The sequence below is a fragment of the Chenopodium album genome, chromosome 24, assembly GCF_948465745.1.
Source record: "Chenopodium album chromosome 24, dcCheAlbu1.1, whole genome shotgun sequence".
Lineage (NCBI taxonomy): Eukaryota > Viridiplantae > Streptophyta > Magnoliopsida > Caryophyllales > Amaranthaceae > Chenopodium > Chenopodium album.
Window position 1 is genome coordinate 30,310,456 of NC_137857.1, and position 20,975 is coordinate 30,331,430.

Below are 20,975 nucleotides of genomic sequence, written 5' to 3' on the forward strand. Positions count from 1 at the left end.
TGTCATTGTAATATTGTAGGTATACATCAACAAAATGACACAATTGATTTTGGATTCAACCTTAACCGATCCATAATAATGCATCCAAAAATTACATATATAATCCAAAGTTTATCCATTAATTCAACCAACAAAATATGCAAATTCATTACAAATCTTTACATTGAATTGCCGAATAATAATTCCTATTAATAGCTGCTTCAACTACAACAAATTCTGCATTGAACACCAAACACAATAAAGCCACAAAGGTAGTAATCACTCGGAATATAATCTCGAGTACCACCACTTAAGACTTTAACCAAATAAGCTAATTTGCATCGATATACAACACAAAATAATGTCAACTTTGAATACCAAAACGAAAACAAAAAAAACTTCAATCCCTTAACCAAAAAAGACCTTCAATAAATCGGTCAAAAGAGAGAGAAAATGACATGTAATAAGCTCAATCGCAAGTGAAGATCTGGGAAGGAAGGCGCCAAGCTTCAGGCTTAGTAGTACACATAGAATCAAGCACATCGCTGCGACACCATCGACATTTAGGATTGGATTTGCAGCGAGAATTGTCGACGATTTCGCCGCAATTTGGGATCTGATTTTTCTGGGTATTTCTTGTTTGTTGCTTCTGATTTGAAGCTGATTGTAAGTTTCTTGATGATTTTGTTGCCATTGAAGAACATGAAGTAGTGGAGAGTAAGAGGAGGAAGAAGAGAAGAGTGAGAGTTGAAGGAAAGGAGGTGGTTCTAGCAGCTGCCATTGAAAGGATTGTGCTTATTTTGGACGAAATTAATAACGGAAAACGGTCTTAATTTGATGATGTAGTGAATTACATCCCTTCGTCTTATGCGAAGTAATGAGGTAATGCATCGTGCAATGGTTAGGTGTCAAAATCTGATTCATAACTCACCTGTAAAACATCCGATTCAGATTTTAACTTGTATGAATACAATAATTTTACATGACTTTAATTTGAAATTAGACTTGACCTGACCACACTAACCCCGACCGGCCGACCAGGGCACCTGAATTGCCACCTCTAACCTTGCACAACATATACGGTCTATGTTTGGTGAAGTACATGATCACTTCTACAAGTCCTTCAATGGATTAATTAGCCTGCTTCTCTCCTCAAATAGATGGATAACCTAAGTCCGTGAGTTATTTCAGTTGCCGTAAATCACAAATTTAGTTGTTGTCAACATTGGTGATGGAAAAATGTGTAAACAAATAAATATCTACAAACTATACTTAAGAGATTTTTTTTAAAAAAAGGTAATTAACATTAATGAAAGTATATAAGTAATTAAACATTTTAATAGGTACAATTGTTCAAACACTATTCATAAGATTTGTCTCAAATTTTTTAACAGGTATATGAATATGATTCGGATAAGTAAGCCTTATTGTATCATCAATTCATCATGATGATAAATGGGAAAAAAAAAAAAAAACAAACGATTTAAGGAGCAAACTTGTAATTTTGGGTAAAACATAGAGGTGATCATCAACTACGGCCCAACTCGTTCAAGTTTGGGCATGCCAAAGAGCATTTTAGTTAAAAACCTTCGGACCAAAAAAAGCCCGCTTTAGCCTAATAAGCCTATCAATATTTACTGCAAAATTTAAGATACACCATGATGCACATAGAAATACGTGCACCACGCCTATATTTTTAAACATTTTTTGAAATTAAATTTAATGTTTAAGGACCCGCCCGATTCTTTTTTTTTATCTCCCCACGCCGGTCCTTATTTTTTTTATCACCCCTAGACCCCTAGTAAATTGCTAACTTGCCGTTTTGCCACTAAACAACTTAATTACAAGTTTGCCACTCCAAGTTTTCAATTAATCTTAGGGCCTGTTTTCTTACGTTGAAATTCAGTTAAGTTAAGTTAAGTTCAGTTCAGTTCAGCTCAGCTCAGCTCAGCTCAGTTCAGTTCAGCTCCTAATTTCCTTCTCTTATAAAATATTCATTTCAGTTCAGTTCAATTCAGCTGAGTTCAGTTTAACTGAGTTTAGTCAATGAGAACAGTCCCTTAGATATGGTTATTTGGACAACAAAGCCACAACTTTTTTTGTTTTTTTTTAAAAAAAAAAAAAAAATATTATTACTGCGTGTCCTGTTGCAGCGATTGTGTATTTGTGTTGAGTATATAATCAAACAAATGCAATTGAATCATGGATTACAACGGTAACAAAAACCCCGAATGTCCTCAACCGGATGATTCAAAAACCCATCTTTTAAAATTTACAGTACAAAGGTACGATAAATTTATTAAACTAGCCTTTTGGCCCGTTCAATGCACGGGTTATTACCTGGGATAATTATATTCATATGTAGGTATGCTTTTATACAAAGTAATTGTTTTTTTTCAAAAACTTAAAAGAAAAAAAAAAAAAAAAAGAGTGAGGGTAGAACTGTGAAAGAACATGAAAGAATTGAGTTAGATATATATACATGAAGAATGTGGGATATGAAATGACATATTAGTTTAAATTATATTTAAAGTCTAGGAGATGAAAAGACAATTTTTATAATAATTCATATGTTTATGTAATGTGTACTAATTAATTGAACATTATTTTATGATGGTGGAAATGAAACACTTCATTTTCTTACTTGAATTTGCAAATTGTAGAATGCATAAAGACTTATACATACATAATTAAGGGAGGTGACATGTGGCATATGGGGTTGATGAGTGACTTGTGAATTGTGATGCCATGTGTCATATGAAAAATTTGTGGTTTGTGTTTTTATAGACTAAAGTATAGATTTCATGCCTTTCGTAAGTTTGTTCCCCTAATTCTGCTTTAGAATTGTTTGAACTTTTACCACTTTAATAAATTTTGTTTTAATGTGAATAATTAGTCCAGTATATTTTTCCTAATTATTGGTCTGTTTGTATTTGTATATGATAGATTGCTTAATTGCTTACATATATAAGAATTTGCCTATTATAATTGGTAACTTGCCCTACATAATATTTGGATGAAATTGTTGTTTAGTCATTGTCAAAATCAAAATAAGTTGTTGATAACATGATCATGATCTGTATATTTAAGGAATTGAGTTGTCTATCTTTGCAAATTGATGCTCAATTAATGGAACATAACATAAAGTTACAAGCTTGTTGTATAGCAAGGCTAGGGCTGTCAAACGTGTCGTGTCGTGTTTGTGTTCGTGTCAATATTAAACGGGTTGAAAAACCCTTGACCTAAACCTAACCCATTTATTAAACGAGTTGAAAACCCTTGACCCAAACCTAACCCATTTATTAAACGGGTTACCTGGGTAACCTTTTAACCCACATAATAAATAATAAACTAATTAATATTCAACATAATAATTAAAAAGACATACATCATTAACGATAATACAAGAGATTAAAGCTGCTGATTTTGGTAAAAGATACTACAAGAACATAAAGATAGTAGTTTTAGCAACCCAACCAATACATAAGAGTTGTCCCAAGTCCCAACCTTTAAAATGACAACTTCTAAAACATGCATCAATGCTTAATTTTATGGATTACATAACTGATTAAGTCTTAAATAAAGAGTAACTAAGTACTATCTAGAATCCTCTAAAGTGGATGAGTGAAATGTAAAAAAGTTAAAAAAAAAAAAAATTATTTGGCCACTAAATTAAACCGCCAAACAATCCCCAAAATTTAAATATAGCGGCAGCATAACGCCAATGCTAAATTCTACAACCAGTACAATACAAGTTTCGAATAATGTTTAAAAAAAAAGTTTAGAATAACAAAATTCAGGTTTCTTTTTCTACTACTTAATAATCGGGTTGAGCATGTCGGGTTCGTGTTAACGGGTTGTCGTTCAACCCATTTACATAATCGTGTTATGTGTGTTGGTTTCGGGTGGAAAATTTCAACCCAAACCTAACCCGTTTAATTACGTGTCGTGTTTGTGTCGACCCAATTATTTAAACGGGTTGAGAATTCTTGACCCAAACCCGCTTATTTCGTGTCGGGTTCGTGTCGGGTAGTCGTGTCGTGTCAACTTTTGACAGCCCTAAGCAAGGTTAGACTTCGGTTATGATCAATTGGAAGAGAAAATAAAACTTGGGGTGGGAGGTTGCCCAATAGGGTGCTCCATAGGTTTGTCAACAGGAAGAGGTGGCCGGGAACCGAGCCGGGCCGAAGATAGGGTTAGGGATGGGTGGGGGACCTTGGGGTTGCCAAGTAGGGTGCACTATAGGTTTGCCAATAGGATGAGGTGGACAGGAACCGGGGCCGAAGATGGGGAAGAGGGGGGTGGGGGGGAGGTTGCCCTTAGGGTGTTTATTAGGTCTGTGGCATAATGGGAGGGGATACCCTGAGGAGAGAAGGGTGAGGATAATGAGCGGGAGCAGTAGACAGGTGTTGCTTGGTAAGTGTTAGAGGACCAACTCAACTAAAAGCTTAAGGCCCAGGAATATGTTTTATACTCTATCACTTCCCATCACATAAAAGGCCATTTTGGGCTTGAAATGTGGATGCGACACAGGCCCATCCATACTTGGTGCGAATTAATTCTGTTAGAGGACCAACTCAACCAAAAGTTTAAGCTTATGGTTGAGGCCCAGGAATATGTTTTATACTCTATCACGCCCCCTCACACGAGAGCCCATTGGGCTAGAAGTGTGGATGCAGCATGGGCTCTCCTCATACCCTGCGCTTAATATTCCACTTGAAAGTGGGGGGTGGATGAGATTCGAACCCGTGACGTATGTGTCACGATGGCTCTGATACCATGTTAGAGGACCAACTCAACCAAAAGCTTAAGCTTATGGTTGAGGCCTAGGAATATGTTTTTGTAATACCCGAGACTTTAAAACCTGATTTATTATACTCTAATATTTATTTCATTAGCTTAATTAAGGTTTTGTCTCTATATTAACAAGAACTAATGTTTTAGTTTTGAATTTTATTTTAATATTATATTATTTCAGAAGCTAATTTTACGAAAGAAAGTAAGTTATTATTTTAAAGTTTATTTCTGATCAGTAAAATGTTTAAAGATTTGCATCAAAATCTGTATTTTTGCCCGAGAAAGCAAAATGACCAAAATAACCTTGCTTTTCATAAGAGACAAAAGCCACCTCCTAAACTTGCTTCTTGCTTCTTGCTTCTTACTTCCTTCACGGTTAAGAATGAAAAATGAGCAAAGTTAAAATTTTCTTCTTTCTCATTGGATGATTAATGGTTTCACTTATCATCTTGTCTAAATTTAGATGAGCTTAATGTTCATACTTATCCAACTAATGTAGCAATCTCAATCCTTTCTTCCTTCTCCTACAAGTCTATATATATATAGTAGCAAGTAAATAACACCCGTAAGAAACACCACCACCGTACCCTATCCCAACTCTAGGCTGCTACTGTCACCTCCCTCATGCACCGACCCAACTCACACAACCACCTAGTTCACGCCCTTCTTCTTCCTCCTCCAATTATAGTTTGTTCTTAAGAAAGCACACTACTCATTCGTGCAAGTCAAAGTGAGTATTTTACTCTTCCCCAATAAAATTTTGAGTATAAGTTTACCTTCTATTTTAGATAAAAACTCTCACTTTCTTTGAAAATAAATGGTTATGTATACATTTTGGTAATTAGATATTATGATCTTATTTTGCTTATCATAGCTATAATACCTTTGTTTTACTAGTACTATAAACTGGTATATTTATTAGATAAAGATGAGTATTCATTTCTTATTATTAAAAAGAATAATAGTAGTAACGTAATACATATAGTTTTCTAAGTAGGTGTATACGCATATTACATAAAAAGGTTATACCTTATCATTTCTTAAAATGAATTTCTATTGATCTGATCACTTGCTACGTATTTTCAAATAAGATTGCTAACCTCTTTTGTAAAAGCTTTAAAATGATTATTTAAATACCAATCAATTTCCCTACTAATACTATAATTTTAGCTCTTGTTATATAAAAGGGGAATCGAACCTCGGAGCTCAATGAGAACGATAAGATAAAAGCTAACAGGAAGGTTATCGGACTGTAAATCGAGGTAACGACTATTGCTAGTACCCGCAATTCCCTTCGAAATGCGTTTATTAAAGTATGATGTTACGATTGAATTAAAAGTGATCTATGTTTTTGATACATTTTAATACATTTTATGATTTGCAGGATTATACTGTGATTTGTCTGAAATCTTTCCTTGAAATATATGATTTTTCTGAGAAATCACAAGGATACTGCAATGCTGAGTTTTATGATACACTGTAAATATTTTATAAAAATGTTATACTACTTTATAAAAGTATTCTGAATGGCTGGAAATTTCTTGATTTCTATTAATTATAAGAAAATATAAATATAATCTGATATGATTGAGCAATAGCTCCCCTGAGGGCACTGGCCCATTCCTGTTATGGAGCACTGGCTCCCCCTGTTAGGAGCACTGGCTCCCCCTGATATGTATGAGCCGTCCTACCCCTGTTATATGTATATTGATTATAATGATTTATTAAAAAGGTTATGAACGAAGGCTTACTGAAATGTTGTTTTATTACCTGTTTTAATATATTCTGCTCTCCCTGTTTTATTAACTAAAATGAATTGAAATGATGTTACGCTGCTAGAGTAGTACGTTACTGAGTCTTCGGCTCACCGTTTTGATGTTTTTCTGTTTTAAGTGCTGCTGGAACAAAAGGGAACACGTAGTGGCGAGGATTTTAATTATCTTAAGTAGCTCACTAGATATTTATAGTTTTAAGAGGATGATTTATTCATTTAATTAGCAAGTAAGACTTTAGTAAGTTTTATTAAAATAAGATCTTCTATTATTGAAGTAGGATTAATGTCTGTACTGAATAGATTTCTATACTTTATGAATTAAGGTTGTTATGTATGAATGTAGCCTTGTAACTCTCGTGTAGGAGTTACGGCAGTGACGTCTCGACCAAATTAGGTTAATTCCGCTGCTAATTAGACTACCTTAATACCCAAGTTAGAGGTCGGGGTGTTACAGTTTTATACTCTATCAAATTCCACTTTGAAGGAGGGGTGGATGAGATTCGAACCCGTGACCTTTGTGTCACGCTGGCTCTGATACCATCTTAGAGGACCAACTTAACCAAAAGCTTAAGAATATGTTTTATACTTTATCAGTAAGTGAACTTCGAAGAGAATTCGGCAATAGCCATTTGAGGACATTGACTATTAAGTATTAACATTTTGTAGGACAGGGTAATGTGAACACTAGCAAGTAGAAACTATAGCTAAGGTGTGAGCTTACTAGCTAAGCGTTACTTATTATGCTCTTCTGTTTGTTCATTGGGAGTGTGATATTGCTATGAGATGATGTGCAAATATGTAATTACCAATGTGCTGATTGTGCTCTTTGAAATTGGGTAATTCAACTTGGTACTCAGACTTGGGTTATAGTCTGTGTTACTTGAACTTGGTTATTGTTGTCTGACACGAGTATGTTTTGAAGTATCGACTTGTGCATTTATGAAAAATGTGAATGTTTTGGTCCAAGATAAATCATAGTATTGGGTATGTGACGCGAATATTTGGATTGAAGACTCCATCTTACTTAGGTAATGATTTGAGGAAATTTGTGTATTTTATACTAATCCAGTGTCCTTATTAGAATATGGAGGTTGTGACTAGGGGATTGGGGGTGTAGGCGCTTAATGATGTGACTAGTTATTCTTTCTCACAAATTATATAATATGTGTATGTTCATCCTTGTTTGTGTGACTTGTTTGCCATCATCTGCTGCATTGTTGCATTCTCTTGCATGATGCGGTGAAGAAATAATGCAGTTACATTTAGCAAAATCTTATAATTAAAAAGTTATTGATTGTAAAGGTAGAAGTTATATGTATACTTCAAACAAGCCATGTGTCATTATGAACAAAGTATTCCACTGAACTAGTTGTTGCATTGAGTCATTGACTTTATGCTTGTTATTCCTACTGAAGATGATAATTGTCCCTTAAAATAGCCAAGGTACTTCCATTATGATGCCGCACTTGTTAAAGAAACAGGAGAGTGGATCCCTGTTTCAATACCCCCAATGTCGGAAAGTGAGCATGTAGAGTGGATGCATGGATTACTTTCAAATGGAGGCTACTATCAGGAGAAAAATTGTTGGTTGGGAGATGATAAAGACTTGACAATGTGGGATGTGGTTGCTGAACTATTACTTGCTGGGAGAGAAAAGGTTGGCTCTTCAGCGTCTAGTGGCTTGCACATGTTCAACTCTTCATGTGTTTCTGGCCACCTACTGGAGCAACCATGGGAAGATGTAGCTGCGACCCTTACAGAGGCTAATCTTGTTGTCATAAATAAAATAATAGAGATAGACCCTCCTAAGTGGTTGCCTGACAGTGCTGCTTCTGCTTGTATTTTGTGTGGTCTAAGGTTTCATCCAATCTTGTGTTCAAGGCATCATTGCCGGTTTTGTGGAGGTGTTTTTTATGGTGACTGCACTAAAGGTAGGAGCTTGTTACCTGCAAGGTTCCATCTTCCTGATCCACAACGTGTCTGTGATAGTGTGATGTATGCTGGTTGCGCCTAGAATCAGTTAAACCATATTTGATGGATCACGTAAGTCGTGCTGCTCAGTTGCCAATCCATGATGTAACAGACCTTAGTACCTTGAGGTCATGGTTGAACTTTCCTTGGGTGATTCAAATATTCAATGGAACATGAGATATATAAGGCAACAAACACAATTCGTGGATACTGTAGTAAGGTAATCCTTCATTTCTCTGTCTGCTGTTAAATTACTTAATGCTTACAGATATGTTTCTTGATTGATTGCCACTAAGTCTTGAATATACTGTGTCAATTTCGTTGTACAAGACATGTAAATCTTTTAATAGTTTCTTATTATTCCATTAAATTCATTTTAAAAGGTACTATCATAAGTGTTGGGGTAGTTCATCCCAAGTCCCACATGGAAAGAGTAAGGAGGTGAAGAGCTCATAATAAGTGAGTGCATACTCCATTAGTATGAGGCTTTTTGGGGTGCCCAAAACAAATCTGTACGGGCTAGGCCCAAAGCGGACAATATCATACTAATGTGAAGTGGAGTGTGTGTACAACCCGTCAAGGTGGGTGACCAGGGCCCAACAAGAAAATTATTTCATCAAATTTTCTGTATGCATTAAGATTTATCAATTTTCAAAGTTCAAGCTTGAAAACCGATGATTCTTTTAATAGAATAAAAATGGATGGAGTAGATTAATTATCATTTGTACTGAGACACCTAAGTGAGGGCTTGATTGATTAGCCCTGTTTATGATTTTACTACTGTGAGTTCTTTGAAGTATCATATCATATGCAAGTGTACTGTATGTATGTAAAGATTATAAATGCACTGGATAGTTCAATTTTATTGTATACTTGTATATTTGAGATTTTCTTATAAATGCCATCAGATTTCTCTCACAAAATTTCATTCGTGACATCATTCTCTTGCAATCTGCTCTCAGTATGTATAAAGACTACTACTAATAAATAGTCAAACTTGCCTCGAGCATCATGGGACCCCAATGGTCTTGAAATTTGCGTGCTGTTGAACTTATGTTGCCTTGCCTTTTCACTTCTAATTGCTTATGTAGAGAGTCTGATTTTAAAAGATGTATTTGATATTCAAACTTTGAGCATAGCTTGGTTGTAAGCTTTTTAAGACCATAGATATAAAAAGTGTCAGTAAATGAAGGTGTTATTGTAGTGTTTAAGTTCTAATTCTGCAATCCAAGAAAGCCAAGTGAGCAGCACCGGAATGATTGTGTAATGGTTCGTAAGAAGATACATAAGTTGCATAACACTTTATATTGACTTTTGATACACTAAGGACCTGTTCTGTTCAGCTTAATTTCAGTTCAGTTCAGTTCATAATTTCCTTCTCTCATAAACAATTCATTTCAGCTCTATTCAGTTCAATTCAACCCCAATCAGTTCAGTTGTTTTCAGTAAATCGGAACAGGCCCTTACATAGTTTATAGTAGGACCAGTTATTGCTTTAATTTTTTAAATCAGGTCACAATGTTTTTCCTTTATTTATAGTGGATTATCCTTTATTCACTACTCAGGCTGGAGGTGAATTAACAGACTTCATTATTGTGCTAAGAACAGCTGATGCTCTGAACACATTTAGTGGCAGCGGGCATATATCAGTCAGAACTGGAATGAGTGGAGCTATAGCCTGTAGGCACTGCTGGAAGGACCATTGGGGCTGATGTTCGGGCTGGCATTGGTGGCTATAGTTGCAGAAAAGGTACTTTCTGTAATCAGCTAAGGTACTTTCTGTAACTTTACTAAAGCTTGTGCTTGTTCTTAAAGATTATTTTGGATGTACTGTTCGTTTGTGTATGTCATAAATTCATAGTATGCTGTTATCAGGGGATGGAGCTGTGGTTGCCCTGGTTGTTGCTTCCACCTCCCATTTCGGTGGCAAGCATTTGATTTTCTTTGATGGGGAGTGGGGGGTTGGGCTAGAGGAGTTTATTGGTAGGTTATATCTAGAAACCGTAAAGAAGGCTGTCACTGTAATTATCCATACCAACTTAATTTTACAGAACAGTGAGAAACCAAATTACTAACAAATCTATCCTTAATATGCAACTCGTATTAATTGACACCACTCCTAAGATAGGAATACATATCTAGTTAACTAAGAAACTAGCTAGACATGTAGCACATCTTGAGAAACAAAACTGCTTGGAGAATTTGTTATCTTCAACTTCATAATAACTTGACACATATTGCCACCAAATCAACAAGAATATAAGTCCATACAAATATCTAATACTCACCTGTGTGCTGTATATCATGACCAACATTGTACGGGCTCTTATGTGTCCCAAATCATTCGAGACCCATTGAGGTCATTTTCCCTTCACCTTACTGATTCACTTGTGTTTTTGCTATATGCAATTTCTGATACCTAGGTTAAACCTTACGGAGTATTTTTTTTTTATTGTATATTAATGTTTTTAAGCTGAAGAGAACATGGCCTACTTCTTAAAGCTTGTATATGTGCAAAATATGCCTTGTGGAATTTATCATAACCAACTAGCTGATTGCTAGAAACTATGAAAAATGTAACATTCTAGTAGCTCAGCAATGTGAGCTTAAGTACAGAACAGTGGAATGGTTTTTACTTTTTAGCGGCCATAGATACCTGCCTCAGATTATTCTGTATGATCTGCTTGATGCAGATTTACATCATCCCTCGTTCATTAATGAAAACTCAACATGGTCTCATGATACTACCCGTTAGATTTGAATGCATTAAAATCATTGTTTTCCTAGCGTATTCAACATCTTTAGTTTTTCATTTTAAATAACTTATTTGGAAACTTGTTTCTGTTTTCTCTTTTTTTGGCTCCTGTGGCCATGTCCTGTTGTATACGTCTTATTATAAAATCTTTGTTCAGGTGCATTTCTCGGATGTTCACTGGAAGGAATTATTTTTACCACTAGGATGAGGGAAAATGCTCGATTTTATGGCAGTCAGTTTATTAGTGCTTCAGATATTTTTCTGGGTTCATTAAGCAGTCCTCCTGCAGCATCTATTCTCTATCAAGCTTTGGCAGATCTGTGTCGAAAACCTGGCAATTAATCACTCGGTGTGCTGGATCATCTGTCTCATTCTATGTCAAATCGTATGTTTTAACCTCTAATTTTGCCAGATCATCTGTTTAACACACCATTTCTCATTACTTAAATGTTTTTCTTATTAAGTTTGTTGATGTGTCAAAATCAGAAAAGTGAGGGGCGTTTGATGATTGCCGAGACATCAGACATAGATGGGACATATGATCTCAACTACTAATCAAGGGCATTCGCTTCATAAATATATATTTGTTTGGATGATATGATGGAAATGAGAGTAGTCTTTGATCAGGGTGATGGTAAATGCCGGTGATTCAAAAGAAGAGATGGATCGAGCCTTTCGAGTCATGTTGTAACATAAGCAACTCCACGAATGGTATAATTAGGGGTGAGCAAAAATTCAGGGTACCCTGATATGGAACCGGAACCTGTTTGGAACCGCAGGTTCCAAACCCGGAACCTGTTGATCAGGTTCCGGTTCCGGGTAATAAAATTAGGAACCTGTTGCAACAGGTTCCGGTTCCGGGTAATAAAATTTTAGATCTAGAACCTGTAGGGTACCCTGTTAGTACAGGTTCCCTATAGGATACATGAAATCGGAACCTATATGATATTAAATATTCTAGACAATTAGTGTTGGTTTGTTATATTTGAAGTACTATACTAAAGTTGTAAGCAGTTATTGTGATCATCTATTTTAAAAAAAATAAATTTGTCACAATTTATCAAGTAAATATTAAGCTTACTTTGACAAATAGGGTACCCTGTTTAAGAACCGGAACCTTCTGCAGGTTCCGGTTCCGGTTCCCAATTCTTAGGAACCTGTTGCAACAGGTTCCGGTTCCGGTTCCTATTTTTAGGAACCTGTTGCAACAGGTTCCGGTTCCGGGTCTTGATATTTTCACAGGGTACCCTGCTACGCTCACCCCTAGGTATAATAGTGTATTCACTACTCGGTGTAGTATTGTACATAAGATAACACTTTTTGTTGAGCATGTACATAGATTGCTTTACTAATGATCATTCATTCTAATCATAGTTAATTGTACGAGTGGTTATTATAATTTTTGGAACAGCAATGATGATTCATAGACAATAATAATACAACACCCAAACATTTTTTTTTATTTTAATTAGTACTCTATATTTTCCTTCATGAGTACATAAATCCGCTCTTAATTAGTATGATAGTGAAGAATAATAGAGTAACATTACTTCCGTTTCACATTATGTGCAATAAATTGAAAATTCAATTGTTGTACATAATGTAAAACGGAAGTAGTACAAAGTTGTACTTAAGGTTGTTCCTTCAAAATCGCAATACCCAACAGCACATAATGCAAAGGTTATTTGTAGTACGATGCTGTAAAGGCCATAGCAGCCTGAAGTCACAGGTATGAAGGATGCAAAATGAGCTCTAGCAATTCAGGACTACACAAACCAATCTCTAATCTGATATTAATAGCTTATAAATCACAAATCCACACTTCAAACAAATCAAAATTAATAATGCTGTATAGCCTATAGGTATTGTGATTTTTTTCTTTCCCCTTTTTCCCCAAATTTTGGAAAATTAACCAGGTCTAAAAAGGAAAAATAAACGAATTAAATAAACCACCCGCATTACAAAACTATCCATGTTCACCCTGCTCATCTTCTCCTCAAGGTAGCAGGGAGAAATTCCTGTTTTTTTCAGTAAACCAAATCATTTGTCATCCCAGAAAATGCAATCAGCTAAACACAAGGGACAAATTTTAGGCACTCTTGACAGGAAACGCGGAAGCAGATGACCTCCTGACCTCTAAATATGTTGCAGAACTAGTCTGTTTGTACAATGTGATCACCTTGTTCTTGAGCTTCCAAGAGTGAGTTCAAGATCATCAGGTACACAATCTTCATGAATGATCTCTCCTTCCCACGCCTTAACCAAGCCTCCTGTCATTCCATTACCGAATGCAAACTCAGCTGCCATTCCATCTGGCATAGGAACATCTGCTGTACGATCAGACCCAGTAGCAACAATAGGGGAACACGTTCCGCTCTGACCTGGGGTCCACATCCTTGAACCCCCGTCTGCAGCCATCACCATATCTCTTGAGACAAATGGGTTGGAGGATACAAGACTAAATGTAGGAGATGTGGGCGCACCATTTGGAATTTGGATATTCGCAAGCCATCCAGGTTCAGGAAAGCTTTGGCGGCCAGGGCTATGTGGTGTCGATGAAGGTAAAGAGTAGTTCTGTGGATTGGCCCATGGTGGGGCAACATTATTATCATCCCAGTCGTTAGTCTTGGTTCTAGGAGTTCTGCAGGTCGGTGAGCTCAATGGAGGTGTCACAGGGGCACTTATTGAGCCACCAGGGCCATATAAATAAGGAAGCTTTGGAGATGCAGATGATGAACCAGACGAAGACAGGTTTTTCAGCCAAGGAATGAGGGAATTAGGATCAGCAGTGCCGTTGGCATTAGGAGCAAAGTATGAACGAGCAGGACTTGGGAAAGAGGAGGAAGCAGGACTTGGATTATAGGATGCACCAGCTCGAGGACTGACTGGGTACGATGAGCATGGACTTACTGATGCAGAGCCACCAATAATATCCATGGACTCCAAGGGTCTGCATCCCTGAAAAAAAATGCCTTCTGTGAGCATAAAAAAACAGGAATAAAAAGTGGCAGCAGGGTAGCACAATTCTCATACATCTCAGAATATCACATAGAACATATATTGAAATAAAGGATTACAGTCTTCTGTGTATCAGTCAGATCGGAGAACTTATGTATATAGCTTTAGGTCATTAGGTGTTTCCTAATTTTTGAGAAACAGCCTACACCAGATGACATCGCAGTTTGTCATTAGCTAGAGAGCATGTTCTCAGATACAGGTTCAATTATTCACAGGGTCATTATGTTCTGAAGTGTAGGAACAAATGTGTGTGCTACAGAGGTCAAATTGTATATTAACACTCAACCGGGCTCACATACGGAACATAATAAAGAGATCTCAAATTTCGGCATAATTAATTAGGTTGGGATTCACTGTTCATGCCTTGCAAAATCATCATGGTTAGGAGTTGAATTTACTCATGATGGGAAAGGCAAATAGATTATTCATTGTGTTTAGTTCCTTTGACAATTCAATTCCTCTTTAGATAAATGTTCACAAAAGAAAGCAGAAGGTGCCAGACCATTCAAAATTATGACCAAATATTGACCATGAGCTTTTGTCTCTTAACCTATAAACATCATAATCCCATGTATAGGACCCGTGTGGGCCTCTACACTCGAGTTGTCTCCTCCATGGTCCAAAACCTCCAAAATGGGGTTGTAGCCCCATTGTCCCACCACCTTCATTTTCCCCTCGTGTTCCTACTTCCTTGACCTTAGCCACACATAGCAAATGGACATCGATATTTTATCATGTATTATTCTAACAAACTATCGTAGATTTCATCATCCTAACTTTATCTTGAAATGTAATTTCAATCAAGTCTCCATCTCCGTCCCCTCCCCTTGAAACTATACCAACTAATCTAGTTAATATCATCACCGTACCACTCACTCCATATCAAAAGACATTCCAACCACTATTTCAACCATTACTATGTGGCCTATGTCTAGCTTATGGTCAAATTCCTAAACATAACCCTTAAAAAAAACCAAGAGTAAAGTTAATAAAAACAAGTTATAATTTTGCCTTACACTCCATATTCTCAACTCTATACTACCTAATTTATTTGATCTTTGTCTCATTTGACTTTTTTTCCACGATTTTCAATGCATATTTATGAAAAAAAAATATCTTTATGCATATAATTAAATTTTTTTGACAAATTAATACAGAGTACTTTAACACCAAACAGACATTGAGACAAATCTAACAGGATCCCACATGAGCATGTTTGTTTTTAGCTGTATGAGCGTCAAAAGGAGTACATAGTACGACACCATGCACAGTACATTTGAATTCAGTTAAAATTGCATCATTTTATTTCAGACTAAACATTCAAACCCCAAAAGTCAAAAATCAACTCATACAAAACTCCTTTACTTCCTCAAAACGTAATAAACACGGCATAATAGTCCAGCTTATACTAATTGGCACACGGTTTCATAAATTCATAGACAATTATTATTATTATTAGTGATAACATAAAATAATGAAAACATATTAACCCCAATATTTGCACCAATTAAATAAAACTAATCCAAGAAAAATGAAGCAAAATGGGGCCCTCACCTTGACCAAAACGAACAAAAAGAGAAATAAAACAAGCACAATAAAAAGTGGGTCCCACTGCCACAGGTGTGTCATCACGAGTCACGTTCCCTATCAACCCCACATAATACTCTCTTTCTCTCTCCTCCACGCATGCCCATGCTCGTGTTTCCTAAAGTTTTTTCCCGGGAATCTCGCTTTTTTACCTTAAATTTTACCCTCCCAATGCACTTTATTTCTCAATTTTACCCCTATACCTTACGTTGATTAAGGAGTTTACTAATCATGATTTATTGTCGATGATTTTAGAATGGGATAATCTTTTAAGAACGGCAAAAAATAAAATGGGGCAGATACAAGGGGTGAATGAATAGTATCAGTAATGGAGTTAAGTTATGAAAATAAAGAGGGGCGAAGGGATTATATCAGCCGCATTAGTTATGGTTAATTAAAACATTAGTTTAGCTAATTTTGTTCAGGAATACTTTGTTACTTTAGCATACCTTATTTGGACTCATTTTGCAAGTACAAAGTGTGGAGTTAACTAATTACGAGCATAATTATATAAGTTACGAGATACATTATAACAAAATTTATTACGGGATTAACCACAAAATATTATAGAAGTAGCCTTACGAGTATTGGAAGTTAGAATATTATCCGTCTCACATAATCATGCAATCAAAGATTAATAATCAAAAGTAATACTCCGTATCTTTCAAATGGCCACTCTCTTTATATTTTTACGGTGTTTGTCTCACATGTAAGATAATCAAGAAGAAATACGGAGTAACATTTAAAGATGGATAAAGTATTGAATTATTGCTAATTAAATTAAGAAATCAACACATTTAAACGTTTCTTGATATCAATAAATGTTTAGTAAAGTTAATTTTAAACACACACTTAATTCTTAAACGTAACAATAATCAAATGATGATTATTGCATTAATACAATTATTCAATTTCCCTTGTATTCTTACAACATAAAAACACTTGTAATTCTACAAGGGGCAAAATGGTAAATTATGCGACAAAAATAAAATTAAAAAAAATAAAATTTGGAATCCCAAGAAAGAAATGAAGACAGAGAGACAAAGTTGACATAAGACTAACAGACTGTTTGTTACGACTCTGAATTATAGAATAAATTACCATCAGTTTCTGATTCGCTTTCTGCCCTTTTTATTTCGTCAGCAATGGCGGAATTTTACTTAACATGACGATTTTACCCTTCACAATCAAACACAAAACTACACGACATTTATAGCTTATTTAACGGTATATTCAAGGGTAATTATGTCAGACTAATGACAGAAAATAATCTCTCCTGAAAATTTAGATCCATTGCTGGGTAATGCCAGTACAGAAATGCAGTGTCTTCCAGAAGCATGACATTGCTCTGTACTCTTCCACCTTCTTCCGTACGCCATTTCCCACATCCAATTTTTACCCAAATTTCGCCAAAAATAATCATCAACCAAATTACTACCTCCGTTACATATTAGTTGCAACTTAATTCAAAGATTTTCAATACAGATCAAAATTTGTGAATTCCGCATTTTCCGCCCTAGTTAAAATGTCTGAGAGACACATACCAGGGGCGGATCATAGGTTCAGTCGGTTCAGCTAAATTAGACCCTATGTTCTAAGGGACGGATCAAGTTTAAGTTCAATAATTTCAACTAATCAGGGAATTTACGTTATTTTCCGGGATGATAAAAATTCAATTAAACCCAGAAAAAATCACGATTTTCCGGAGACCAGAACATAAAATTAACCCAAAATCTAAAACACAAAAAAAAAAAAAAAAAAAATACGGAGTAATAAAAAAAAAATAATTACCTTGCGATAAGTAGTACCGTCTTCTTCGACAACCCAACCAGCTTCTCTAGCAAGAGCTTTAAGAACTTCATTATTATCACAATGTTTAGGGAGTTTATAATTACCGTACATACGAAGGCCGGAGTAGATCTTAGCAGCAATCGCACGACGTCGTCTTTCTCTCTTCTTGTTATTTTCTCTTTCTCTCCATGTCGGCATCCTTGTTCCCGTCATTTTACCAGTGGCCGGAAAACCACTTTTGTGATCGGAAAACCGGGGGTGGTATTTTGGATTTTAGAGAGAGAAAAGAGTGAATGAGGAGAGAGAAAGTGTGGTTTTGTGAGGGGAGAGAGAATGAGGGAAGTATAGAGGTAAAAAATGAGAATGGTTTTGGAAATGGGGTTGGAGTTTGGGGGTATTTACGAAATCGCCATTGAAGGGGGGAAGTATTATCCCCAAATTACGGGGGGTAATGCACGTGCTGAGGTTTTGGTGTTTTTAAGTTTGAACAAGTGGTGGGGTTCTAGGAAAGTGAGGGCGTGCGGGGCCCGTTCACCGTTATTTGATTTTTTTTGGGGTTGCTTTGCGACATCGTTTCTTTTTATTGGTTACGTTTTTTAAATACGGATGGAAAATATAGATTTGTAAAAACTTGAGTTAGGGCATATTCTCATTTACTGAACTGAACTGATTGAAGTTGAACTGAGCTGAATTGATTGGAGCTGAACTGAACTGAAATGAATAGAGCTAAAATGAATATCTTATGAGAGAGGGAAATTAAGAGCTAAACTAAACTGAGCTAATTGGAGCTGAACTGAACTGACCTAAACTGAAATTAAGTAAACGTGACTCGAGCTATATTCGAAATTAAAAATTTTGGTGCAAGATTCTAACGGATTTGCCTCAATGCAACATAATTTAACTGAAATAATCAGTTTTATTTAAAAGTGCGCAACAGAATTGATGATAATAAATATGAATGTAAAAAGTTAGATTTGATTTGAACTAAATCGAATAAAAATAAAAGTAAGCTTCATTGATTGATTAAGATTTGTAATAAGGAATACTAGTTTTGTGCTTGGACGATACCCGAATTGTTTATAAAATTTTAAGTATGATAAACTTTTTGGCTTGAATGTCTATTAATACGGTCATGTAATCCTATTGATAATACAGGATATTTAGACTACTACACCCTATCGCTTATTTAAAGAATAATGTACTTTTTGTAGTTTTGTTTGTAAATAAATATCTTTGTTATTATAAACTTGAAATATTGTTATCGACCTTAAATTATTTTTATTGAATTGAAAATATTAACTAAACACTAGTAGGAAAATACAAAAGGCACCGCTCCGAAAACCGGTGGCAAAAAATAGGGGAAAAATGGGCGGGATTTTGAAAGAAGATTATTGCTACCGGTTCAAATCAAACCGGTGGGAAAAATAAACCGGTTTGAACCGGTACCAACCCTCAAAAACAAAAAGCCTTTTTTTTGGGTTATAAAACCCTCAAACCCTTAACCTTCTTCGTTCATTCTCTCGCCGCTCTCTTGCTCTCTCTCTCTCATCTCTCTCGTTCACTCGTCCTTTCTCTCTCATCCCTCTTTCTCTAATCTTCTCTCTCTGTCATTCAATTCTTTCATCTCATCTTTCCCTTTCTCTGGTCTTCTCTTTCTCTGATCTTCTCTTTTCCTTTCTCTTTCTCTTTCGTTCTTTCATCTCCTCTTTTGCTTGTTCTTTCATTCATTTCTAGGTTCAAGGTATTTTGGGTTAAAGGTTATTCAAGTTTCTACAATAAGTTTTGTTCGTTTCAAGTCGTATGATTCGAGGTAAGGATTTTTGGGTTTGATTATTAGAGTGTTTTAATTGATTTCGAAGTTTGCATGAATTGTAGTCTGGGTTTTTTAGCTGATTTTTCTGGTTTTATAGTCGATTTTTGGGGTTTTTTTGGGGAATTTGGTTTTTTTTTTTTAACATGGATTTATGGGTTTATTTATTTTATTATTATTATTATTATTATTATTATTATTATTATTATTATTATTATTATTATTTCGAGTTCGTGTTTTTTTCTAGGTTTATTATGTCGTGTTCATTGATTTTTCTGGGTTTATTGTTTTCGATCTGTTTGTTTATTATTTTGTGTTCACACCTTCATATGTTTTTTATTTTCGATCTATTTATTGTTTTTAATTTTGGCCCCTCTTTCTTTTGATTGTACTTTCCTATGTTTATATTTTTCCATTAGTGTTTTTATAGCCGATTTGGGGGGGGGGGGGGTTTCGAGGATTTTTGGGTTAATTTTTATTATTATTTTGAGTTCGTGTTTTTTTTTCTGGGTTTATTATTCTGTGTTCATTGAATTTATGGGTTTATTGATTTCGAAGCTTGCATGAGTTTTCTTTGTTTTTTTTAAAGAAAAATTTTGCATGCATGTTGTGAGTTTAATAAATTTAGGTGTTTTAATTGATGCAGGTATTAATTTTTGACTCAACATAAAAGAATCGAGATTTTAATGATGTAATTTTGATTTTGATGTATAATTTTTTAATTTTTTTTTTTTATTTTGATGTTGTCATTTTTTTTAGGTATTGTACAATAACAATTTAATGATTACATTTAATTCTGATTATATATTTCATTCTCAAGTTCAATTGATTTTGATGCTGTGTTACTTATATTTCAAGTGAAAAAAGCACAAAAAAAAAAGTTGAACTCATAACTCTGATTATATTTCAATTGAAAAAAAAAATTATATATAGATGTTATTGCCACCGGTAAAAATAATTAATACCCACAAAAACAAATGCCAATTGATATTGAACCGGTGGCTTTGCATCAGATTATTGCCACCACCCCCCCAATGCCCACCAGTTTAAAACCGGTGGCATAGGGGGGTTTTGAACCGGAGGCCAAATGCTTTTTTCTACTAGTGAAACCAAAATTATTAATACTGATTAAAACTTATTTTATTGATTCTCTATTATTTTGTTAACTAAATTAACTTTATTATAAATGGATCTTATTTTAAAGAACTTTTTGAAACGAAATTTATGATGGAAATAAAACCGAATTATAGGAATTTATTAAAAGTTATGATTAATTTTGTATATATAAAAAATATTAGAAGTGTAGACACCTAAAAATGTCTCTCCAAAACTAAACCCAATGATGAACAACCTTTTACCGTCATTATTGGTCGGGTTGAGAATTTAATCTTTGGAGTGCTTAAGTCCATGTTCCATTCAATTAATTTCAAAAAACAACCCAATTCATAGCCCATTTTCCCAAATCATAACTTATTTTCCTCTTTTTGTGCCTT

The 20,975-nt window shown here is 35.1% G+C and overlaps 1 protein-coding gene and 1 pseudogene across 1 annotated transcript; one reads left to right on the plus strand and one right to left on the minus strand.

Annotated features, from left to right (window-relative positions):
* The first annotated feature begins 432 nt into the window (after window positions 1-432).
* LOC145610801 (uncharacterized) lies at window positions 433-11,618 on the plus strand (annotated as a pseudogene).
* Window positions 11,619-13,043: 1,425 nt separating this feature from the next.
* Window positions 13,044-18,069, minus strand: LOC145611324 (BES1/BZR1 homolog protein 4-like). The gene is made up of 2 exons (XM_081666647.1): window positions 17,673-18,069; window positions 13,044-14,234 (listed from the first exon to the last, which is right to left on the minus strand). Exons 1-2 carry the CDS (start codon window positions 17,883-17,885, stop codon window positions 13,452-13,454), a joined length of 996 nt encoding a protein of 331 aa, XP_081522773.1. The 5' UTR covers window positions 17,886-18,069; the 3' UTR covers window positions 13,044-13,451.
* Between the last annotated feature and the right edge of the window lie 2,906 nt (window positions 18,070-20,975).

Coding starts and splice junctions, on each gene's coding strand:
- LOC145611324 (XM_081666647.1), bottom strand. CDS start 17,885: ATGACGGGAACAAGGATGCCGACATGGAGAGAAAGAGAAAATAACAAG. Junction 14,235..17,672: donor ACGGTACTACTTATCGCAAG/GTAATTATTTTT, acceptor ATTTTTTTTCAG/GGATGCAGACCCTTGGAGTC.